The sequence below is a fragment of the Lepeophtheirus salmonis genome, chromosome Z, assembly GCF_016086655.4.
Source record: "Lepeophtheirus salmonis chromosome Z, UVic_Lsal_1.4, whole genome shotgun sequence".
NCBI classification, from domain to species: domain Eukaryota; kingdom Metazoa; phylum Arthropoda; class Copepoda; order Siphonostomatoida; family Caligidae; genus Lepeophtheirus; species Lepeophtheirus salmonis.
Window position 1 is genome coordinate 10,202,244 of NC_092584.1, and position 27,321 is coordinate 10,229,564.

At 32.0% G+C, this 27,321-nt stretch overlaps 1 protein-coding gene across 2 annotated transcripts in view; it reads right to left on the reverse strand.

Moving 5' to 3' along the window:
- Positions 1 to 757: 757 nt before the first annotated feature.
- The window catches only part of LOC121130296 (uncharacterized), a 151,847-nt gene continuing 125,283 nt past the window's right edge, over positions 758 to 27,321 (reverse strand). Inside the window, exons 1-5 of one of the 2 annotated variants that reach the window (XM_071893701.1) lie at positions 20,862 to 20,885; positions 10,304 to 10,376; positions 9,419 to 10,240; positions 1,984 to 2,150; positions 758 to 1,482 (exon numbers count right to left, since the gene is read on the reverse strand). In XM_071893701.1, the coding sequence (XP_071749802.1) occupies positions 1,351 to 1,482; positions 1,984 to 2,150; positions 9,419 to 10,240; positions 10,304 to 10,376 (1,194 nt within the window). In that variant the 5' untranslated portion in view covers positions 20,862 to 20,885 and the 3' untranslated portion in view covers positions 758 to 1,350. Of the gene's footprint in view, positions 1,483 to 1,983; positions 2,151 to 9,418; positions 10,241 to 10,303; positions 10,377 to 20,861; positions 20,886 to 27,321 lie in introns of those variants that run through there. The other variant, XM_040726059.2, reaches the window with a different exon arrangement.

Here is a 27,321-nt window from a genome sequence, read left to right on the forward strand (position 1 = left end):
TATGATTAGAGATAGGACAGTTCCTGGATCCGTATCCAAAGTATTCGGGCAATAAAACAGATACCTATATCGATTGTACATTCTATCTATATATAAAATGTGAATGATAGTGTGTGTGTGTGTCCTTCAATCATGGCCAAACCAAAGGATGAATTTTGCTGAAATTTTTCATGTAGGTTCTTGGGGCTCCAAAAACGGTTCTAGTAGCATTTGTTTGGCCTTTAAGAGCATGGCGGCCTTTAAATAGCATTTTTTAGCACTTTGTCTGTACAATCTGAGGGCCGAGGAGTTTTTTGGATCTTAGAAGGGTTCTTTGATGCTCAAGGAAGCAGCGATGGGATAATTTAACCTTTTTTTAGTGGTTAGAAATGCAACGGCAATGCAGTTTAAACTCCCTTGAGCCCCAGTACTTTATCTCTACAAACTGAGAGCCTCTCTCTTGTCACCGTCGATTGTTGTAAGTGATCCAATTGAACGTCATGATCATTATTCTTTCTCTGCTCCAAAACATTCTTCAAATTGTCACGATTACCATGCTAATTTTCGGTTGTTTTTAATGATGCCATTCCGCACCAAATATTAAAAGAATGCTGAAGAGAAGCCTGACTAGGTTACATACGCAAAGGAAAAAAAAGAGTTTGAACTGCGCGTTAATATTACCTAACCAGTTGAGTCGTTCTGATTTATTAATAAATCAGTCTAATGACACTAACTAATCAATATTAGACCTAGTATGCACAATAAATATGACCTGGTCTACGAGAGAAAGACATCTCTTTATTCAATTTGATAATGATACATTTTATAATTTGAAGGTTATACAATCATTTCCAATAAATATACAATTATTATTTTTGTGTAATTATTGTTATTATAATAATATAATTAATTATTCCCAAATCTATACATTTAATAAAATAATTACTATAGAGAAATGAACAGACATTTAAAAAAAACCAAAAATAACAAAATAATTTACGATACTTTTTAACAAAATTCATATTAAATACGAGATAAAATAACAAAAAGTGAACAATAATTGTAAAAATTAATTATAATTGGTATTAAAAAGAAATGAACCTATATATATGTGTATTTGAAAATGGGATATTTACCAATGACCAAGAAAATAGCAGAAATAAAGATAATAAAAGAGACATTACTCAGTGGGGGGGGGTGAGTAAAATAAAACTTAACTAAAATGAACCAACATAAAAAGTCTACAGAGTGCCCTGTAGTTTATCACAGCCTTATAAAAATTCGAAACACTTTGGTGTTTAGCATTGTTTTATTAAAATAATTAATTATCGATATGTGTGTGTATCGTTCGGGATCCCTAGTCCAAGGACTTCAAACTCCAGAATCATTGGAGAACGTACTACGATTGTTCATTTCCGGACTATATGAAGGAAACGTCATTGCTTCTAAACTATTAAGGAACGAATCATTATCCAAATTGTACATTTCTTCGCTATATGTATCCTAGAATAAGAAATACGGATCATTTCTATTAACATCATTTGTAAACTTAGGGGTGTGAATACAATTTTTCATTGAGAGTTTTTTTTTTCTTTTTCTTTTTATAAAAATTTTAAAATTTTTTGACAGACTGTAATAAAACAAACTTAATGTACGATACTTTTCCCTTAAAGCCATTTTCTTTTCTATTGAAATAATGATGGAATTATGCTCGGGCCTCATATTGGATTGTTCGTCAATCTATTTTTTTAGTATGAATAACCTATAACGTCTACTTTTAACTATTCAAAAATTAAATTTTTTGCTCTGTTGCATAATTTTGTCAAATGCCTTTTCGTAAGATAATTAATTGTGGGGAAAAAAATGTACCCTATTTCCGCGTAAAATTTTTTCATGGTGAACAATTTTTTTATATTGTGACCAAATTTTTTTTTTAGTAAACATGAAATCCTTCGATAGCAGTGCCCTCAATACGTCACTCAATATATTGTTAAAAATACTTACACGCCCAATATCAAATCCTCCACATTCAATGTGACTTATTCGTCGAAAGAAATCCTCTGTTGTACTAAAGTTGTAAATCCCTCCAGAGTCTGAATTAGCATAGTTATCATCCAGGGTTTGAGGCTTGTTTGCAAATTTTTCATGATAGATAAGCACACCAAAACCAACTAATATAAAATAAATGCAAAAAATCATATTACAGCATATTAAAAAAGATACAGACGCACATATGTTATAAAAATAGGTTCAATGCAAATAAATAATTGTTCCTTATTTTAATTGCAAGCAATTAGAGACACTGTTTTGCCCAAAAAATGAAAATTTTAAGTCTCCATTGCTCAGCGAGGAATGGAAACACCTATGCTAAAATGTATCTGGGGCATTAGCTATTTAGTCTCTGAATAACTATGGAATGTTTTCCCTCCATAAATACATGAGAAAATTGATGATGGGAGAATTTTGTAGCTAACTCTTCTCCTTTCTCTTCAAACAAACCTGTCTCAATCATTTCGGGACAACCACGTCTATAACACTGTGTTACCTTGTGAATACAAAAATACCCTACGAATTTAGTTGTAAGTTGTTGATTCTTTTCTTTCGATGGTTACGTCATGATTCATGGCTATTTCGTTATGTATGATTTTTGATGACTAAACATAGTCATAAGTTATTCTATACTTACTCTCCGTTTCTAAAAGAACAACTATAGATTTTCTTGTTGGATCCCTTGTCTTGTATAATATATACACCAGTAGTTGCATAAATACGCGGACTAATTTTTAAACGCTTATATCTAGAGGTTCCGTGACCGGAAATAAAAAAAATCCAGCACAAGTAAACTCGGTAAATCTTTTGGGTTTGTTTTTGTTTTTCTTACTCGCATCAAACAAAGTCCTTGAATGATGAATAACGTGGCCAAACGTCATATGGTTGCCACTCTCCTCCGCACCGGTAGATCTGTCAAGGAGATAATCAAGGACACTGGACTATCCAGGACTACTGTGTTCTAGGTCTAGAAGCTTGTCAAGGAGGGGAAAGATCTGTAGGACGGTTTTAGGACCCGTATACCACGGAAAATCAATGTAGATGAGGTGAAGAAGGCCTTCATGGCCAACCCAAAGACTTCCATGACAAGGGTGGCTGAAGACATGAATGTTCATAAGGCCAGCATTTCCAGGGCTGTAAAAGAAGTTGGTGGCCGATCTCTAAGGATGATTGAGAGGCCTTTATTGTCTCAACTTCAACGTGATAAGCGCCTACAACGTTGCAAAGTCATGCTGAATGATATCAAGCATGCCCCGGCTAGTGGCATCATCATTTTTTCAGATGAAAATAATTTCACTGTTGATCCATTGTTCAATAGGTCAAGTGACCGTGTGGGGGCCTTCAATGGCAACAAGACATGGTTGAGGAGCTTCGAACAATCACCACAGTCAAACATCCAGCATCCGTGATGATTTTTTGTGCCATTGCATCAAATGGGGCAAAAATGGATTTACTTTGGTTCAAAACTGGTTTCCAACTTAAATCAGAGGCCTATTTGGAGATTTTGAAGGACAAGGTCCTTCCATAGGCCCTCAGATCTCTAATGGGGTCCTTTATCTTCCAGCAGGATGGGACACCTACCCATACCTCTAGAATGACTCAGGATTGGCTCGCTGCCAACATGCCATTTTGGAACAAAAACATTTAGCACCTCAATCACCTAATTTGAATCCCCTTGACTACAGTGTGTGGTGGCAAATTGAGAAGAAGGCCTGTGCTACCCGCCACCCGAATTTGGACTCATTGAAGGCCAGCGTCAATGAGCAATGGGCAACCATAGAAGACCATTACATCATCAATGTATGTAAGGCCTTCCGCGGGCGCTTGGAAGGTGTCATAGCAGCTGATGGTGGTTATATTCAGTAATTATATTAAATTTTATACCAGAATAAATTCTCTATTATATAATTCTCAAAAAAAATACGTCATACGAATTTTAGTACACATTTAATTATTTGCCACAAATAGTCCGCGTATTTATGCAACTACCGGTATATATATTGGGGATTTTATTATTTATAAGAATAAATTGATTTTGGCTATCATATAGAAATACAAATTTATAGCTACGCTTTTAATAGAATATTACTAAGCAATACTATAATAGATTAAAGAATAATATACTATGTATATTTTAATGTTACGAAATATACATATAATTTATTTTAAAAATGGTGAAGAAATAATGTAACAATAATAGTTATGTAGTACTTAAGAGAAAGATAACAGTTGGTATGATTGACTTATTTGGCCATATGAATTCGGGCCTTTTTTCTGTTTCTTTTCGGAGGGAAGGTTGAGTGATACAATAACAGTAAAGACGTGATGAAACACGATGAAAGACGTATTAAGACAGTTATATAAAGTCATGCTATGAAACATAATGAAGGAGTTTCCCAAGTCATTCAATACAACATTTGAGCCATTCTTGAATATGTTTGGTTTCCGTTTTGTTTTGATCAGACCACTGCTCTCCTTCTCCCACCATAGCCTATTTTCGGCTAGATTTAGACAAATTTGGCTGTGTCCAGTCGATTTTCCCCTCCATTGGCTAGATTTTTGTACGAATATGGTGTCAAGGATGGTCAAGGCTGCTGAGCATAGTTCAAAGAGGTTTGAGGAGAGGCCATTCTTGACTCAAAAGCTTCAGCAAACCTTTAGGAGTCTTCTTAATGACCTCAAATATCATAATGACAGTGTGCCTTTATTCTTCGATGAATGATTGATGGAGTATATAGGTACTTCACGAATAAATAATCTATTATTCATAATCGTAATATATGGCAAATATACATTCCAAAAAATGAATGTATATACCCAGTCTTTTTATGGTTTTCTTTATATAAGTGGTTGAGAACCACTGCTCAAGAGCATTTCAATAGGATCCTGTAGTAATATTGTCCTCCAACACTTTTGAGGAATAATTACTTATTAAAATCGTATTAGCAACGGATATTTGAGTGTGGTGAGTGCAAAAAATGCTTTGTTGTGGCATATTTTCTAATTTTTTTCATCCTCGTAGTATTTTTTAAACTTTTTTTAATTGTTACGTTAATTGGTCAGATGGGGAGTTGCATTGATTAAGTATATGTAAACATTAAAGTATTACAAAAGGGCATGAACTAACTTAAAAAAATATACTTTCTAATGATAGAGTTTGTAGCTTGTGGTTTAAAAAGAAATAGTGAATGCTGAGAAAAAATTGAATAGCGTCCTCTATATGAGCAACATACCCCTATATTTTGTACTAAATAATATTATTAGCTATAAAGTATTATTATTTCACTGCAAGACGTTGCCAATCTCTGATAATCTTTGAATATTAAAACTGATATTACAGGTAAAATACTACCAAGTATGTTATTAAATGAGTTCCTAAAGTTACATATTGTTTAGAACTTTGGACAAAGCCCAAAAACTTCAAATCATTATATCAATTCTATAACCTGAGTGAGACAATTAGTCCTACTTTTTCCTACTTTTATAAATGTTAAGTCTTTTGGAAAAAAAATCAAAAATATACAGCTATTGACATAAAATAAAAAAAAATTGAAAAATATTTCGATACTTTTCAGAGAAGAATTTCAAAAATCTAAAGCTTTTCACGGAAGAATTAAACTGTTTTGAAAAGAAAATGTAAACAACCCTTTCAGTCCATCGCTAGTAGACGCCCTGCTATTACATTTTCCGTGCAGAACACAGCTACGCTGTTGTAAGGATTTTGAGGATCAAGGATCTGAATAATAAAAATGTTTGAGAAGGCTTGCAGAGTTGAGGAAGGCCCTGGTAGAGACCAAGGACGCCAGGATTGGCTTCAGGAGCAATGCAACGAAATGGTGCCCAATGATATTTGGTCTCCTAGCTACCTGACCTGAATCCAATGGATTATTTTGTATAGAGCACCCTTGACTGAATGGTCAACATAGGTTATCACACGATCAAGAAGTTATTGATCGACTCCGTGGTCCTAAAATGCAAGAGTTTAAATCCATCTCTAGTTTTGAGGGTCTACTGTTTGTTGAAGAACCGAATCGAGATCCGTAATGAGGCTTTATGAAGTCTGTGATGAGTGAATTACATTATTAATGATTATATCTTTTGCTCATTTTTTGTTTCTTGAATGTATCTTAAGAAATTACTATTGTATATTTATTTAAAGTAGAAATATCAAAAGTGGTCAAATTTCTTTGTTATACGCTGCATAAACTGAACTAAAAAAAAATTAAAACACACTGAAATACAAATATGGGGCACTAAACGCCGTATCACCAAATCATTTACTCAGAAAAATCAATAAATAATGATTGGTTACATAATTATCAATGCTCTAGAAACGAACATTTATATACAAATGTAGATATAAATAGTACTCAAAGTATTTGTAAACATTTTTCCAAAAGCAAATTCCAAGGAAACATGAAAGAAACAAATTGTCTTCATTCTTTCAAACCTTCTTTGGAAAAAGTATTGTAAGTTGGTTTGTTTTTTTAAATACAAAATTACATACGTGGACAAAGAATTGAATATAACCATGACATTCCTTGATTTTCAATGACTATAATCCTATCTAAATGGAACGTTTTCACGTAATGTCATCATTCTAAAAGTCTGCCATTTTGTTTTTCGAATAAACAACAAAATTGTAAGGACATAAAAATGGTCTATCCACGGCATTATCTCACAAATTTACAAATTCACACTCTATTTTGTTGTAAACTATTGATTTTTTTCTGCTTCTTATACTCTAATGAGCCTTCTGCACGTTGATTGGTTGAATTAGAATTATCTCTTGTTAAGCTATACCTAAGAAAGATAATCTATCTATTACCAACTAATGTTTGATCGGTCCTAAGACTGCTTCTGTCTTTATTCTAATCGGTCTGGTATTTCTCATCATTCATTGGTCCGCAAGATCGATAAGTCGGCCCTTCAGTCCTAGTTATCTTTTTTTTTTCTTTACTGGAAGGATTCGGGTCCGGAAAACTAGGAGGTCAATTATCTTTGGACAACCAGTCGTTACAGTGCTCCTGAAGCTAATCATGTGCTACTTGGTTTCCTCCAGAGCCTTCCTCAACTCCACAACACTTCTCATATTGATCCTTGCCATATGTAAGACCTCAGTATTACTTTTATTCAGATCGTTTTTTACCAAAATCATCACAACAACGCAATTGCGTTCTATCGGGTGGTCCATTGAAATCTGAACCCTAGCTAATTCAGTAATTAATTAATGTTGAGTCATTAAAAATAATATATATTTCAATATATTACAGTATAAGAAATTATTTACAAAAAACAACAACAAAAAAACAACTTGAGCTCTCTAGCCTACGTAGGAATCCACAAAATGACACTGAACGTGATCGACGAATTTCCATTTGCGCACCCCAAGCAGTTGGGCGTTTTCAGGACTAACATCTACGCCTTCAGCAAGTCTGAAACGTTGGATAAAAGAAGGAATACGTAAAAAGCCCAAACATGACCCAGTGTAGGGGCCACTTTTGAAATCCCCAATGAAAGAAACCCATCTCTCCCTCTCGACTATTTTTGTAAGTTTTGCCCATCCTCCCCCCCCACCCTCCTGCAGTCCTAATGCAAACACCCTGTTCTACATCTTTTGGAGAACCCATGTCGAGGTCTATCATCCAAACACCAAGGCCTTAAAGCCACTGTCAATCAGAACTGAGATGCCATGACAGAGGACTACATCTGCTGTGGATGCCATGCCTTCCGCCATCGCATGGAAGCCATAATTGCCGCGCTACGACTGGCTAGATTAATGATTAAGAGAGCTCAGATACACATCTATTTATAGTATTAGTTTTGTAGAAATTTGATCGTTGTTTAATAAATTATATCATGTTGAAGTTTAAAATTCCAACTGTTCAGATATAAATAGCCCATCCAGTACTTCTGAAAATGTAACATGGTTGAAAATTTCTGTTGTTGACGTGGTTTGGGGTTTGGCATCTGATGTCAAATATTTCTATACATATTTCACAACAAGAAAGCATGACACAATTTCGTCTTCATATAAGGAATGACGGGGGAAAAAAGATAAAGAAAAAGGAATTATGGAGAATTCGAACGTATATTTGAGTATTTTACTTTCTAGACATACACGTCCTACTTTAAACTTAGGGTATTTTCTCTCTTTGAAAGAAGTTATGACAAACCTTCCCTTAGTTAGTAACAACGCCATTTTAGCTGTTGTAGTTACCATAAAAGACCGAAAGGAGCGATTCTAGGACTGAAAATATTGATCTTGGCCGGACTGATATGACTGCAGTTTTTTTAAAAGCGATCAAACCCTATTTCCAACTGATTTTGGCCTTTTTTTCTGATTCTTTTTTAAGGAAAGGTCAGGAGATACAATAAAGGTACGACGTGCTTACTCGAGCTCAACCAACCAACGCATTGACGTAGAGAAGAATGTTGGGAAAAAAGACAGCTAACAAAATAGTTGCATACTAGATGGATGACAATGGAAATGACTTTTGCATACTCCTGGATTCTATAAGAGCTTCAATCTTTGTAGGATTATTCTTATATTGACAAGGGCTTAAAAATGAATCGTTTCTTTAATTTTAAATAAAGAACAAAGGTAAAAATACAATAAGTTTTATTTTCTTATTGTGTACACTTTGTTGATCCTTTAATCAATTTCTTTAGGAACATTATTAACAAATGCCAGTCTGACCTTTTTTATCATTTAAGGGGGTATTATTAGTATAATGTCGGTCCTTATTTAGGAACAAGGACCGCAGTCTAGTCCAACCCCACTTGTCGATCCTTAAAGAAGGTAAAATCGATCCCTCATGACGTCAAAGAGGCTATTTTTCCTCCTTTTAATTATTCCCTTATATAAGAATAAATTATATAACCAAGTAACAATATAATCTGATCGAATTATAATGAAAAATATACTATTTTTTTCGTAAGATATGTGCAAAAATCTTAATGCATATTTAATATTATTTGGTTTAATAAAACATCAATAATAATGAAAAATTCCAAGGACCGACAGTCCTAAGACTGGACCGAATAAATTAGGACCAACACAACACTATGTACTATTTATCATTTAAATATATATGATGTATATACAGGGCTCAAAAATTCCTTTAGTGTTATTGAATAAAGGGTTTTTATTGTTATAAAACTTGGATGATTTAGACCCCCAAAATGTTCTAAATCAACAATACTGACGTAACGTCCAAAAACTTTCTATTAATAGTAAAAGTACAATTTTATGCATTTATATCATTGTAACATGATTACACTGGTTAACATTTTTTTTTTTAAATTTGGGAACATTTTCAAAGAAAAAAAATATAAAATATTATACCAGTTGGCCAGTGTGATAATGGACTATTAAAAAATATCTCACCGGTGCCAATGATCATGAGAAGTAGAGTTCCAATAATGATACCAACGAGCATATTAGTACTCATACCAGAGGCCGTAGACTCCTTACTTGGCTCATCTTCTTCCCCTCCACTATCTTTGAGAGTTAAAAGGGATCCAGTACTCTCCCCTAAATCCACATGTGAACCCTGTTCTCTCAAAATGAATGTTGTATCCGAAATTATTTCCACAGCGGATCGATTTTTGTCTTGACTTTTCCTACCCATCTCTTCCTCAATGACTTTGGAGTCATTTTTGTCAAAGACCCGTACAATGACAGGGGAATGATGCATGAGAGATCGACCCTCTTTCCCTCCACGAACTCTTTCTCCCGGCTTGTGACTCGGAGTCTCAGATGAGCTCGGGGCTAAAGAGCCTATTTGCAATAATTCGGGTAGGGTGTCCTCCAGTTTTGTCATATTTGTAATAAGAGCGACAGGAAGAATTGGAGTGGTCGTCGAAGGCCTGAGAGTGGAAGATTCTGCAGGTGTTGTCGTAGTGGAAATGATTTTAAATGATAGATCAGCGGGTTGAGGAAGAGTGGTTTCCTCCTCCTCCTCCTCTTGTGGAGTTGTTCGTACAGTGGTGGTGTTGGTAGGGACTGATGAGTTGTGGAAGGATGAGTGGAAGGTGATGTTGGTCTCAGAGGATTCATCAGAAGAGTATAGAACAGAGACGACACTTATAGTATGACTCACACTCGTATTATTGTTCGTTAGGGTTGTTGTTATTGTTTTCGACGTTGTTGATGAGGATAAGAGATCTGGAAGGTCGGTTGTGTCTTCACATCGCAATAGACCAGGCTCTGTGTATAGTAATTACATTGGTTAATTCTAATTAATTAAATGAAAAAATAGTATATACTCACGGATAAATAGTATCCCTGTTATCCAAAACCAATGGATCCATCTTGGAAAAGACTGGTGATTCACGAAACGCATCTGCAATGGTATCCGTAGAAAAATATTTCATTAATATTTATTATTAATAGTCGTATAATATTATTTAAAGTAATATTTTCAGTACCCAGTAATTTTGCCTCAGAATCAAAATATGCAATCTTTATTACTATAAAATGCATTAAATATTTTTTTATGTTGCAATAATGATGGAACTATGCCCTTGCCTCATATTTTGCTTGTTTGTCAATCTATAAGTCTTTTTTAATATAAATAACCCATCATGTCTGATCATAATTACTAACGGAGAAGTGATTATCAATTCTCTATTTCGAATTGATAATCCGGTTTATTTATTAAAGGTTTGTTTTATTATACTAAATATAATTGCTATTTTGTCTCTAGTTCGAATTTATTACATAGTGAGATTTTGTTGGAGCGTGCATTTAAGTTTTGAAGTAGAACTCCATCCTTTTATCAACAGAAAACAAACATTGAATGCATTTTAAATTAAGTTTAACTTCAAATAACCCAAACTACGTATAAATTTCATTTATTTATTATGGGGAAATATACTTGAGGAAAATGGCTTTAAGGCAAAAGGTCCTGAAACAAAATTACCTAGCGCTATATTCTCATTCTAATAAAGAGGAAACTGATTACAAAATTGCTTATGAGGTATTTATTCATTAAGAAAAATGTATTCAGTTAGATAATCTATGTGCTTCCGTTATATTAGTCAGGATGTTGCAGATAAATCTGCACAAACTTTAAGGGTAGATAAAAAGTCTACAAGTAAAACACTTAAATCCTCAAAGTGATGCCTACTTCACTTCACTTGGACATGTGTTAAAAATTAAAATTGAATTCAGAGTCTTAATTATTTGTTAGAAAATATATTTTGGATCCTTTTTTATTTTGAGAAATATAATAATAAAATATATTTTGGATCTCTATTAAACCTAAAAAATCGGACATTTCATGGATTACTTAAGCAGCGTGGCACATGGCTATATTACATCATGAACAAAAAAGAAGAAAAAGCACAAAGCATCAACCTTTTTTCCTTTTCTTATTGGAAAACTTATTTTTTTCTTCACACAGATCCCTTCTTTATCTATAACTAAATACACAACCTCCATGAATTCACCCTTTTTACTGAGTAAACAAGGTTAACTCTGCAAAAAAAAAATGCACAGTAATGTCCTCTGTAATATCATAACAAGCGACATCTTACGTTAGGATCCCCCCACGACAAAGACCCTGAATCTACTCAAGTTAACAGAGGTGTTTCCTTGAGTTTATTTTAAAGCTTAGATATGGAAATTCTTTATTTTATTTTTGGGTTGCAATTTGTATAATATACTAACTAAAGTCATATTATATATATATGGAATCAATCACATGGACTTATATATTATCTAATCGATCATGTTGTCTCTTTGATAATATGTGATTTAGAGCAAACAAATATCAATTTAGAAATAAATACTGTATATTTCTATATTAAGATATATAATGAGCCCTTTCTTTGAAGCTACAAAGTCCAAATTAGAACTCAAATTATAGCAAATCCCATTGGATTAATAAATAACTCTAATAACGGAGTATATCTAATAAAATACTTTTTTTTTGTCATAACAGTAATCATAGGTTTATTATTGTTTCCAAATATGTAGGGTGACTCATAAGTATTTCGACGATAAAAAAAAAGGATTAAAACTTAGAAACAGTAGGTATGACGAAAAAGTTATTATATCGAAACTTGTTCAACATTCTAAAAACTATATAATTACCGGATGCTCAAAAAGTAAGAGAAACTCAATCAAATGAAAATTTAAGAAGTTTTGTAGCCATTCTTTTGTAAACATACAATTGAAACTTTTTGGCCGCAATAGTTTTGTGAAGTGAGGTCAGCTGTTTAGGTTAGATTAAATACTCTTAAGTGGAAAATGGAAGCTTAAAGGTAGGAAGTTGCCGTTATGGTCAGCACCGGTCAAACCAACATCATGAAAACGCTCTCAGTCAGCAACCAGACGGTCTGGAGGATCAGGAACGGGGATTTTCTCTCCAGATTCCGTTTTTCCAGGATTTATGAAGGGTTTTATATAACTCATTTGGCGTTTTAATAACTGGATCATCAGTAAAGGCTTTTTCATCAAAGAAGAAAATGACTCTGTTTCCATGATGTCTATGATAATTCAGGATCCGTTTACAGAGCTAGAGACGAGTGTTTTTGGGACTAAAATAAGTAATAGTTGTTGATGAAGCCTGAGAGACTTACTACGAGCATTTTGACGGCTCTTGACACTATAGACTTAGCTATAGTTTGTTTCAATGCCAGCACAGTTCTTTTTATTCTTGGATTAGATTGAAAACCTCTCCGGCAGCTTTTGGAGTTAGTTTGTTTAATTGAACACTGTTTGTCATCAATGTTATTTCGAGCTTCAATTCATTTCCTGACCACCCGGACCGGCTGGTTGCTGACTGAGAGTATATTCATAATGTTGGTCTTGGTGAGACCAGCACAGATTAGAGCAGGAACCTATTTCTTTTGACTTCCAATATCACCTTAAAAGAATTTAAAACAGCTATACAACTGAGATATATTTTTTTAGTTATAACATGAATAGTATTTTTTATCATCATTCTTCAAATTCTATGGAAGGGATCATCAAAATATAATGTGCGTGTTCTCATAAATGACGGAGATTAAGGCTGAGGATTTGATGGAGAGTTATGTATTTAATTATCTGTCGGATCAGAGTAGAAATTGAGGATCAATTAAAGACGGAGTCGTTCTTGTCTATGACGTCACTTGATACGGACTGGTGCTTCTGTATATTTCCTTCCTCTGACAACATCTTGAATCTAATCATATGAAACGTCATGAGAGCTAAGCTGCTCATCTTCAGAATTTCATATTTCTTTTTATTTAACCACTGAGAATGCTTACAAATAACAATCCTGTACATATAATATTCGAACGGATTAAACAAAGAAGAAATAAAGTTCACGTACTCAAGGACATACTTTAAAAGTTTTTAGGGCTGATATGCAGGACTGAACTGAACCAGACAGAGACTGACTTGTAAGGGACTGCAGGCTTCAGTCCTATCTAAGTATGAACACACCACTATGGATAAGTCCTCTTCTCAATAATCAAATAATAATTGATATTGATCACGTGGTCTTCATTTCGTAACTTGGTTTATAGATTTGATTCTATGAACATGAAATTACAAAAAGTATGGAATTTCAAACAAAGATCTGGGGTTGTATCAAAAATTGAAGTTGAATGATTAAATGTAGATATACACATTTTTACAGAATGATTTATCAATAGCCTTTCTTTAATTACAAAAATAAAAGCCTCACTTTTGACGGTCGTGGTATTTGAGGATGACTATATACCATGAGATTTGACCTTGTAGTTATTGTTTTATACCATATATATATAAAGGCTATATAACACAATAAGGCACAGTAATGCTATATATGTATGTAAGTAGTGAAAATCCCTGTTGTATAAATCAAATGTATAAAACAATAAAAGATCAACAGCTGATAACTAAGTTACATATTCTACATACTAGTAAAAGAGAAGAGCAATACTAATTACGTCATGGTTGAGATCTCTCTTGTTCCAGTCAAAGGATTTTTTCAAATCATATATAAATAATATTTTAACAAAATAAATATATATATATATTATAAAAATCATTTACTATGCGTAATGTCGTAGAGTCATCCCCGGTTCCTCTTTAGACATTTAACTCTTTGTCTACTCCACTGTATGTTGATATTACATAGGTGGCAGTTCAATATCAGTATGTACCTACTCCAAATTTGCTTATCAAGGGCATGCAAAAAGATGCCTTGTGTTATCACTTTCCGGGGGATTTCTTTGATTATTCCGTAATTAACGAACTTTAGAGGCTTGTAAAATGTACATGTGTAGGTTCAACAGAAAATTAAGCTACAAAGCTTTTTTCGACAAAATATACTCCATTTCCAGGGGCATCTGCAGGGGGCTGGAGGGGCTGTAGTCATCTGCCAAATAAAGGAACTTTTGCTTTTTACTAGAAAATTTAATATTTGATTTTTTTCCTCGAAATTTTTAATATTTTAAATTAAATTTAGTCTTTCCATTTTTCTTTTTTGCAAAATTAATTTTTTAAATTTTTTTTCAACAAAATTAATTTTTTAAATTTTTTTCAACAAAGTTAATTTATTTGAATAGTTATAGAATTTTAGAAAAAATTTAATTTTCTGTGAATAGGTATGGATTTGTTAATTTTTTTTCCAAAAAAATTAATTTTCTGTGAATAGATATGGATTTTTAAAATTTTTTTTCCAAAAAATTAATTTTCTGTCAATAGATATGGATTTTTTAAATTTTTTTTCCAAAAAATTAATTTTCCGTGAATAGATTTGGATTTTTTAAATTAAAAAAAATAGATTTAAAAACTTTTAATTTTGTTATTTTTTTGTGCCTCCCCCCTCAAAAAAAAATCCTGCAGACGACCCTGATTTAAATTATTAAATTATTCTTTAAGCCTTTGAACAACCTGCAAATTGAATTAAAAATTGTAAAAATCTATCGTCACAACTAAAGAAAGAGACATCGATACGTGTCGCCAGTCAAGATTAAAGCAAGCTAGAGTGATTTTTCACAAAATGGAGCGTGGATTACATTTGTATTCTTCGACGAATATTCTTCCATTTCTATCAACAATGAGTATTATAATTAGACCTTTGAAGGACTCACAAATTCCACTTTAAGTAGCCAAAATTTATCCATAATATAAGAATAAAGGTTATAAAATATATCTAAGAAGTATTCGCCTGTATGTATGTATGAAGTAAATACAGGTAGGGGCTGCCCGCTTATCGCAGTTTTTGGGAACAGAATAAATCCGCCTTGTTCGGGGGGGGGGATTACTTAAACCCGTAAAACGGGATGAATTATTTTTCAAAGTCCATTTTTTACTATTTTACACGATAATTGTGAAATTTTAATCTTAATTGGGTATTTACTTGATTTACCTTCGGTCATTTTAATGACTGTAAAATTCAAACAATCAGAACTTAACCAATATTTATTTAGCAACCTTTTTATTGCAAGTTTGTATAATAAGTAGTAAACATAAGTTTTAATTATAGATATCAAATCAAATATCCTTTGCAAAATTATAAGCTTTTTTAATAAAAATATATATTGGCATAGTATGAAAGAACTCATCAAAAACGGAAAAAAAATCTTGTTTTTCCTCAATATATTGTTTATATATATATATATGCTCCTTTAAAGTTAAATCAACACAATATTTTAATACAATTACTCCATCTGACTTTAGTTTTTTATAATACATTATCAAAATATTTAAGAAAAAAGGCGATAAGATGGAAATATACAGCAATATATATTGAGTCAGAATAATTCCCAACATCATGTTATGCAAAATCCATGGTGTTGTTTGAAACCGCATTATGCAATGACCTTCTGTTTATATATTTAGATATTTTATTTTCCTTGATTTTTGTTCGAAATTGTTTTTATGTTGACACATCACACACACTAAATGGTTGGTATGAATCAGTACAATAATTTTGTACCGTCCAACCCAATTCCGTTCTACATCTGAAGGACGCACTCTGAGTAGAATTAATGATCGTAACTCCTGCCTACCGTTGTATCAATCTATAATTTAGGACTGAAGACTGTACTCCCTTCCAGTTCAGTCTCGTTCCGGGTCAGTTTAGTCCTCCATACTAGTCCTAATACTTATAAAAATCTGTTCTTGATGACATCACTCAACTTTATTCCTTCTTTAATAAGTTATTTTAGTGCTGTCTCAAGGACTCTTCCCAAGAACTAAAAGGACCGATACTAAGACTGGAATGAACCAAATAAATAAAAAATGACATATTCCCGCCTTTTCTTTGTCCTTACATTATAATTTCTGAGGATCTGAACCTTTTTTTTGTGTGTGATGTATACATGCAAGTGGGATTTGCGTTTATTTACTTCTTTGTACAGCTGCTCAGAGCTAATCTAATGAAACATCTTGCCTCTCAAACATTCTTCAAATTGTCAGGGTTACAAAGTTCATTTTAGGTTTCCTCTTTTAGCATAATGATAGTTCATATTTTTTATAATTATATACATATATTTCAAATAGCCCAAACATTTTCAACCGAAATCTGTATCCCTGCTGATTCTAATAGATACCAATACCATAAGAGGGATGCTTCAAACCTAATTGAATATTTCGACCTTTTAATACGATTTCTTATATTTTTTTATTCACAAAAATAATGAGCCTCATTTGACATTAAATTGTTACTAGATATTTTATTTTTAATCTTCATTGCAAAGTTTTATATAGATTTAAATTATTTATACTCTACGATAAATATTTGCAGAAAATATAGAATATACTTGACTTTTTTCTGTTTTTTTGAAGTTTTATATATATATATATATATAGGTATGGAAATAGAAAAGAAAGAAATAAATACTTTCTTAAGCGGTAAAAAAAAACATCATTTGATTCAACAGAGTAACAAATAAATATAAGAAAAACTAAAAGTTTTTCAATTAATTTATTAATTGAATTTAAACATGAAAATAAATCAAGCGTTGTTAACATTTGCTCCTTAATCATTTTTAATTAATCTTTCTTTGGGTAATATCTTTTTACAAAAATACTTTGTATTTATTAGGGGCCCGAGTCAAACATTTAATATTTATAGATAAGCGGTTCAACAGTTAATTTTTGTACTTTGAGAAACTAGTAAATATAATCAGGCAAGAAAAATGCAAAATATGGCAAATTTCTTCCTCCAAGAAATTACTTTTTACACAACCTAATATTTTCTTTTAGATCAAACAACCCACTTATCATCCCATATTAATTACCTCTTAAATAACGAAATCATACTTGTCTTATTAAACAAATGTTCATCAGAAAGTGCTTACCACTCATGTTTTTATATTGTGTATAGATACGAGTTCACTAATAATAATTAATAATTAATATTCTCTCTTTTGTAACTGACCTGGGGTGGAGTAATCATTTAATAAAATTATAAGAAATTTGTTAAATGGTAAAGCTATTTCTATATAAGTTCTTGCAGTGATTGAAATAATTATATATAGAACATGTGTAATATAAATAATCATAATCCAGTTTGATGACACCCACGATCAAAAGAGGTGCAATAATAATTATGTCTGCATTAAAACAAAGGTACTTAAGCAGCTTCTTTGAATAGCAAACTGAAATTATAAAAGAGCAACGAACTCAGGATTATTCTCTATAAAATAATCAGTGATGATGACGGTTATTTATGCAGTCTGTCAAGATAAAAACTATCTTAAAGGAAAATCGAGTTTTAAATGGACAAAACTCCCATTGTTTTTATAATTCATTATTTTGCCAATAAATTGCCTTAGTAATGAGTATCTCTCATTGTATCGGTGCAATCGGTTTACCCTAGATGGTGTTAAAAAGAGAAGATTTCCTACTAAAAATACACCATATTTTAAAGCTTTGTTCGAACAAGACGAAAATGTAAAGCAGGTGGCTGAAAATGTGAATAGTGTTAATGGTATTGATACTGTAACATCCAATCATGCTGTATTTTGGGTTTCGTAGATTCCATTCCGGTAATTTTGATGTCGAAGATGCACCACACTCTGGAATGGTTTTTTGGATCTTACAAAACTCGAGATTGACGACGATAAGGCTCTTCTTTCACCGTACAAGAATTGAGCACTTCTCATCTCATAACCGCCTATCATTGCTTTCACCCCCCTGGGGGAATCCAAGTGATTCCTCCAGCATCTTTAGTACTAGGAGGAGATATATACGATTTTTATTGGCAGTCCATTGCGTGTTTTATTATTGTCATGAAATTTGCAAAGGCCCTTATAAGCCCGGATTCTTTTTCAAGCTTCCATTTCAACTTCTAAACTCAAGTTGTTCATTCTTTCAGATAAAGATTTCTCAATTCTAAATAACAGAGACTATTTCAAGGAGTATGTTATAGAAGATAAACTTGTTTTTCGACTTGACAGTTTATAATTTTACTCTATAACTTCTTAATGGAGTTTTTCTATTTCTTTAGAGTGAGGTAATTGACATTTATCATGATGTCAACTCCTGGAAGAACCAGATCCTTTCCAATGATGGTGATCTCTAGTAATGATAACTAATCAGCATGATTTTAATTGGCAAGGAAATAAACATTTACGAAAAATAATAAATTACAAAAAGTAGACTTATATTTACCACACCTCGTATATGTGCATAGAGTCCAATAATTCATAGACATGTTTGAGACAATTATAGGCTCATCATTCAAATCTGTGTGATAAGTTAGGACACCAGAATCATTTTAACTATAGTTTAAAACTTTTATTGGATTAAAAATACTTATATTTAGGCCGATATTACATTTTACAAATAAAATAGGCAAATTTATCATACATTTATTGTGGCAATCAATTTTGACTAATTTAAGTGATTTTTGCAGGACTTTCAAAGGATAAATAAGAATTATTTGAATAGAAATGTTATTTTAATAATTCATTGTGTGAGTCAAAATATTTCATAAATTGAATCTCAAATATATTGCACAGCTGTTGCAGAGCAGAAAATAAGTATTCTCGTACTTATGGTCCATCTTACACTCCCACATACAAGCATTGTGTTACTTCATAGGTATATAAGATTGCAATTTTCGCCATTGTTTTAATGCAATCTATCTATATTAAATCATAAGAATATGAAGTGTCAGAGTATTTCCTATTCGCTTGGGATGTTAGCAAGGGCTTCCGTAGGATTATATTATATTGTTAGGGGGCCTTGGTTTTTTGATTTTTTTGATTTTTTTCAAAAATAAACCAAACATTAATTTTTTTTGAAAAATATTGGAAAAATTCATAGCTATTAATAAAAAATAATTTCTTTGTCGGACAAAAATTTAGATAAATTAAATTTAATACATTAAATTGTTTGGCAAAAATTTGAAAAATTAAATTTCTAATATAAAATTTTTTGACAACAGATTACAAAAATTCATAGCTACTCACAGAAAATTAATTAAAAAAATAAAGGAATCGAGAGCTATTTAAAAAAAATTAAATATTTTTTTACAAAATTTGAAAAATACGGAATTGTTTTGAAAAAATCAAAAATCTACAATTCTTACTAAAAAATTTCAAATATTTAATTTTTTGCAAAAAAAAAAAAAAAAAACCACAAGTATTTACACAAATTAAATTTGTTTTTTAAATTTTCAAATAAAAATTCGAATGCTTAATTTTTCAGGAAAAAAATTCAAAAATCCACTTCTATTCATAAAAAAATAATTGTTTTTGAAAAAAAATATATAATAATGAATTTTTTCCTCTATTACATAATTTGCACGAATGACGGGGGAAAATTCTAGTTCAAATAATTTAAAAAACCTTTTAAATCCCCCAAGTTCAATTAAGATATCAAACTTATCCCTACAGTATTCCAAAGTTAACAGTTTAAGGTAATAGAAAAGTATTTAGTATGGATTGTCACTTCTATATTTTTCTTTCTGTATCGTAGAAACAGAGATCACTATATAAAATTTAATATTCCTTACTCTCAAATACGTTTGAATGTTTAAAATAGTGAGAAATAACTACCAAAAGGACTAATATCTATAAGATGAACAAGAAATACATTTTTTAAAGATGGATTTCGACAATTTTCACATCTCTAATCATGCCACTGGGGCATAAAAATACTTAAAGCAGAGACTTGACGCCCAGGAGTATCTAAACTTGAATTTAAAAAAAACCTGATTTTCTCCACCACAACTTATTTTTATCAATTCATATATCGTAAACATATTCATACAGTAGGAAGCAATATATATATGTATATATATTATATTTAAGGCCAACTTGTAAGATCTTGTATAGTTTCCTTTACGGACGTGTTCCATGGAATAAACTATGTTCATGGACGACATCATCACTACATCTCAATTATTTGAAGGTTCATTTATAATCCAATCTTTATATATATGTTAAATACAAGTTGAAAATTTCTTCGTTTTAAAATGTATTATTTGACTACAATATTGGTCGTTCTAATTAGTATATTTAGTTGATACTATAATTTCATTTTTATACTTCAAAATTATATGGTTATTATGTATTTATGAGCAATATAACTGAGACAATTACAGTATGGAATATTCAATATATACATGATTCTCACCCCAAGTACTGTAAATCCTTCATTTAAAATTTTTCATCTCATTTCTTGTTTCCAACTTGTACATTTTTCTTATACACGTTACAACTTGTACAAATCATATATATATATAAGTACAAATACTTTTATTAAGAATAATAGCTCCTACAACAAATATACTCAAAGTTTTTCTATAATAATTAATTGTTAATCTGAGAAGGTATTTTATTCTAATCTATATGAAAATAATCCCTTGAAAAGGGTGTTTATAATTTGTTACCTTTTCAGGGATTGCTTATAAGGACCAGAGCAATTTTACAAAACTAATGCAATTTTCCTTTATAGCAATGGGTACCTTCAAAAATGGATTCACAGCTTACCTAAAAATAAAAATAAAAGTTAATTAAAACAATGACATCAAATAATCTCATACGTATTATAATTTATGAACAAATGTAATTATATAAATTCAAAAGTTGACAAATGGCTTATTAAATCAACAAAGGAGGGAGGGGTGGGGGATTCAAGGCTGGTTCTATACGGAAGGAAGTACGAGATTCGTATCTCTTTATTAAAAAACAAAATATATTTCCTATCTGATATTCTGACACACACAAGAAAAATGTAAATTAAAATATCAATGAAGAAATACAAGAACGACTTGGACTCTAAATTGAAGACCGGTCCTAGACAGATATAAGTCCAAAGACGTCCAAATTTCCAATAAATTGGTTTAATCAAAACCAAGGCTTCTCCATAGAAGGCCTCCAGGACAAGCCCAGCCGGCAAGTGCATTTCATAGACTCTGCAAAAATTATTTAATAACAATAATAAAATTAAAAATAATGTATCGGACGTTTGGTGAGATTCAAGGTTAATAGAAATAAAAAGGTAATACCATAACACGTGTACGACTGATGTTTGACTTCCACCACACTTTTTAATAGTGACGTCATGTTGCATGTTTATTAAAAATCGGACTTTCTTGCCCAGAAGTCCGTACAAGTCATTAAATTGAAAGTATTAGAATTAGTGACGTCATAGACTGTGATTGGTTCTGTGTCTTGTCAAAACCGGTCTGTCTTGCCCTAGAGTCGGTACAGTACATAAAATTTAAAATTCTAGCAAGCCAAATGGCTTGATGGTCTAACTTTGTATTTCTATTAACCTTGAACAGATTATAATTCGATCAAATATTCCAAAACTTTTCAAATTGGGATGGTGACTACAAGCTCTATAGCTCTGACTACAAGTAGAAATAACACGGGTTAAGATCAGGGCTGTTGGAAGACCACTCATGATCTTTGATAACAATGTAGAACTGGCTGTCGAGATAATACAACACAGTTTTTAGTTTCATGGATCTATATATAAAACAAAACACCATTATCTTGGAAGAGAACTTGATCTTCGTCAGAGAAGGAAAATTACCAATGCCCTTTGTCAGCCAGCCGTGATTCTTTTATGATAGTCTTAGGATCGTTGACGGCCTCAAACAATTCGGCAATGAATTTACGTTTGTCCTCTTGCTGTTTCATGGCGAAACTGAATAGATTCAGCATAAAAACAAAAGTTGTTGTCAATGGACAGTACTTTCAGATGAAGTTAGAGATTAGCAAAACAAACCGAATAGATTTAAAAAAGCAAAACAACAACAACAACCAATTGTCAATATGTCTGTATACTTCTGCCCATCCACCCTTATTTTTCAGCTGTTAAAGACCTTAACAAAAGCTCTTCTCTTCTATTGTACACTGACAATAATATTATATGAAGGAGTTATTTATGGGAAAGTCTATGCAACATAAACACCATTAGCTAATCCGAATTATTCAATGTGATCTCATATTTCTTTTTATGAAGGAAAAATATAAATATTAACAAAAAGAACCACAGATTATGTAAGATGAACATATTCATGCCTTTTTGGCACATAAGAGTCCTATACAATGAACAATGTAACCATATAAAATCTATTAACTGTGTATTCAAAAACAAAAACTATTCTTTTGACAGAGCAATAGCTACGGGGGTGCTTCAGACAACAACAACAGCACATTAATGCATAATGAATATTTATAGAAACCGATGGATATATGAGGGTAAGGTAAAAAGTTATTGGCCAGACAAAGACTGCGACATTTAGTTAAAAAATGATTATATTTTTCTCATTAATCACTCTGGACTTCCTAACTTTTTTCGAAGAGCTGTGAAATGATATAAGAAAATGAAAATTACCTATGCAAAATTGCACTTTTCTACGAGGTCATCTTTAGGTCAAACATATCGATCAAATTATGACAAAAAAAAAGCACTCTTTAGTAAGTATATACATAAACTAAGAAGGCATTTTTAGTTATTTTGTATGAAATAATTTTGATAGACCTTTTTGTTACCTATAAACATGTTTAAAATTTTTTTTTTTTTTTAATTATCTTATCGAATGAAAAAAGAGAATAAAGTTATACAAATTTGATAATCAACGAATAGCATGCAATGAAAAAAGAACTTTTCAGACATTTTTTATAGAATAGAATAATGTTTATCACAATTAATAAATGTAAAATAAAGATGAATGCTGAATTTTAACCTCTATTGACGAAATAAAGAACATTTGTTTCCTTTCAAATTTTGAACTAGCTCTTCTACCTAGAGATGACATTGTTGAAATATTAAATTTTGCGTAGTTTATCTTCTTAGCAATATTAAAGCTTTGCCGCGTTGATCCTAATTGCAATTCGAGAGAAATTGAAAAACAGACCGTCCTATTTCAAACACTGGTACCAGCGCCTCTACAACATTAGTAAACCTTTGAATAAGTTAAGACAGCAGTAGATGAATCTCTTCATCACCTTCCAGACTCTCACTACCGGGAAGGAATACTGATGTAGGAAAGTCACCGGATCAAGTGTGTGGAAGTCAAAGGAGATTATGTAGAAAAATAAAATCCTTTTTGAAGACGTGATGTCCTGGTGAAATATGATTTTTTTCTTGTTTAAGCCATTCCTCTTTTCTCAATTTTTTGTCATCCAACTGGCCAAGAAGGTTGGAGTAATATTTGCCTGTAATTGTTCTGCTTTTTGTCCAACATGATATCATTCACTTGCTTCCTTTCTGTGGTTGTAGTTTTTAGACGTCCTTCGCATAAATAATATTCGAGGGATGTGCGACTACGTAATAATTCAGCTGCTCGCTTTTGAACAGTTGACTTGGAAAGAAAAGAGTCCCTTTAAGCTTTTTTCAACTCCGTATATACCCCTTAGGGGTTAATCTATGCAAAACAAAGAATTTTATAACTATGCAATATTTAGTTTTATCCATTTTACCAAAAAAAAAAAAAAAAACACATAAAAGATTAAGTGACCAGTTGAAACATATTTTTTTGCCGATTCTTGTACCATTTCTGTGTATTCTGTATTTCTGTATTGTGTTGAAAAAGTGTCTATAAATTTTGTTTTGGGTCATTTTGAACAGTACTCTCTAAATCTACTCAAAATAGTAAAATAAACTATCTGGGTAATAAATAAAAGAACGTCCTCAAGCACTGAATGATGTTTTATCTCTGAAATCTTCTCCCTTGCATCGCTATTGCTTTTACAAATCTGTGCTACAGTTTCTTCAGCTAAAAATAATTATGTTAAAAAGAAATCCATTATTTTTAATGGATTTTTTATTTATTTTTCATAAATTTTTATCTTCCTGAAAATTAAAACAATGTTTATACGACCGTTGGATTCGACGATTACCATGATTTTATCCACAGGTTCGACAATTAGTCTTCCAGAGCGTGGTGTATCTTTGACATCAAAATAACCGGAACAGAATCTACAAGACCAAAATATATCGTGATTGGCTGTTACAGTATCAGTATCACAAATAATATTTACATTATTGCCCCCCCCCCCGGTAGTCTTTTTGACTTGTGATATGAAAAACTAGGAATGATAGGGCATTTTCTCTTTGCTGGTGTTTCTTATTGACGACCCCTCAAATAATAGGGAGTCAAAAAATCCCAAAAATATTTAAAAGCTTTTTAGTAAGAAATCTTAAATTTTAACGCCGTTTAGTGTATCTTCAATTGTACTTATACAATTGGAGATACACATTACTTCAGCCATCTATTCAGAAAATAATAGACTTCGGTTGTTACTCCTATTAAAAGCTCTTCATGAACACATTTGTTAAACTCTGGGCCTATTGCTCCTTGCCGTGTAAATAGGCCTAAGTACTAGTAGTCTAGTTTTGAACGTATACAATATGGCTTGGACTTGCTCAGTGAGGACCTTTACCAACAGCAACATATTATAATAATGTTGTTGATTCAGGTATGATAAACTCTTAATGGAATAAAAATAATCTTAAGGGATTTATTGTTCGCAAAATAAGATTAAGATTGTACTACCAAAAAAAAAAAAAAAATATTGTAACATATTTTAATTGACGGATTTTTACCTTTAGGAACAAAACTATTTGCTCAAGTAATACGTAGCAAAATGATTGTCTTATTTAAGTAATGAAGCTATAACATATAAAAATATATTGTTATTTCAACCATTCTCCTGGTTGACTGATTTTATTTGGAATTGTTTTATTTATCGTTATTTTTACAACTATATCTCTACATGTATTATGTTATTAACTCTCTTCTTTTGTTAATCATTCAAATGTAAAGAAGTGAAAATCAAATTAAGTAAATTCACCTTTAAATATATGTTTACAGTTCCACCTTTGATGATTACATATTACATAGACATCAATTATAGAACTTTGTGCGTATTTATTTCAGAGGCATTCACAGACGTTGAGCTGGAGGGGCTGAAGCTCCCCCCATAAGCGAGCAATTTTGGTCGTTATCATAACAAAATTATCAGTTTGTAAGAAAACATTAAATGGCAAAAGGGGTTAAAATTAAGGACTCTCAAAAAACAAAACAAAACCAATTCTTAGTACGCTATTGAACATATACTATAGAGGGGATGGTTCATTTAAACATTTGTAAGCCAAGAAAGAAAAAGTAAAACGAGACTTTATGTCTTAACCGATTATATTAAAACTTTCACAAAATTCACTATTATAACAGGAATATGACATTCGATCAATAAAATCCCCTTTAGCTCGGACCACACGCTCACAACACCCCATGGAATCATTCCACTGCCTTCTTCAATTTCCCAAAGGGAAAGTCCGAAATGCCCTCCTTATTCCAGCTCTCAGGGATTTTGTGATGCTGTGAGAATATTCATTGACAACCCCTCAACATTGCCCTTACAAAATCGTCTAAAGGGTTCAATTCTGGCGAGCTAGGAGGCCAAAAGCTCGGCAGGGCGTTCATCACATTCTCAGATTCATAAGAAATCAAGTTTTTTGCTGGTGTGGAAGGGTGCCCAGTCTTCCTTCCAGATCCAAGGTTGGTCTTTCATGTTGCTGGGGATCCAGGAGAAGAATTTGCTGCGCAGAACACTGGTGTAGTCTTTGGAGTCGACCTTCAGGCCCTGCTTACACGTTTTTTTGAACTTTTGGACTCATTGTGTAGAGCACCCCAACACTTAAATCGAAAAATCCATTATTACGTGCAATCAATGTTGACTTATTAAAAAAAAGAAATTGCTCGGAAATATATCAGCTTTCATTTATTGATTGTGATACGTCAATAAACAATGACAATGTAGGGGATAATACAAGGTATTGCAGATTTTATCTGACCCGATCACTATTTAAAAGAGGTGTCGTACATTATGAATTGCTCTTTTGATCTTGTCCAATAAACCAGGAGGATTATTATCAGTGCTAAGAACCTCTCCAGGCAGTCAGAAAGTGGGAGACACAGTAATAAGGTCACTAAAGACTTTTTGACCGGTGAGAGTCTTGAAATTAAAACCAAGGAGTATCTGAGGGTGACAAAAGAGGGTGTTCCGCCAGAAAATTATTACTGTTGGCAACCAAAGACTCAGCACTTGATCCTAAGGTTATAATAACTCATGCTTGGAAAAGCTCACCGATTTCTCGCCTTCGAACATGTATCACCGGGGCTATCTCTAGTATGCAAATTTGGAGAGGTTCAGAAGCATTTTGTATACAATTTCATAATGCTAAATTTTATATTTTGTGGAAGGAAGTTATTGTCAATAGTCTTCCTTAAGGCCCCAGTCTGCTTCCCAATGACCTTCTCGGACAATTCCACATAGACTTGGACAATGTTTTTTCTTAGCAATATACAGCTATTCATGTGGTACACAATATTGCTCATAGAAACTTGTAAATTTCCACCTTTTTTATTAATCCCAATGAAGGCAAATTTAATCAATGAACATTTCATATTGACATTTTAAACTTTGTGGTACTATTCTAGAAAGATTTTTGTTATAAAATAAAATGTCTTCTTTTCAAGGGGGTTTCAAATAAGTTTTCCCTACACAAATCACAAATACAACGTCAATTTTGTCTTCTTTCTTAATTTTTGATCTTCCATAAAACTATTTAAATAAATGATTATTCAATTAATAATGATTAACTATCGATTCAATTTATGATACAGCAGGGATCAATTGTATAGTATACTTTCATTTTACACAATCCCCCATGGATTTTTAGAAAGTTTGTCTACTGAATAAATAAATAAGTACTATGCTTCTATGATTTGGAATAGCTTGGGGAATAGAACTTATGTAATATGAGACCCACAGACTTAGAAGAAGATGGAATATGGGTTAGAATCTTTCATAAATATTGTCCAGGGCATG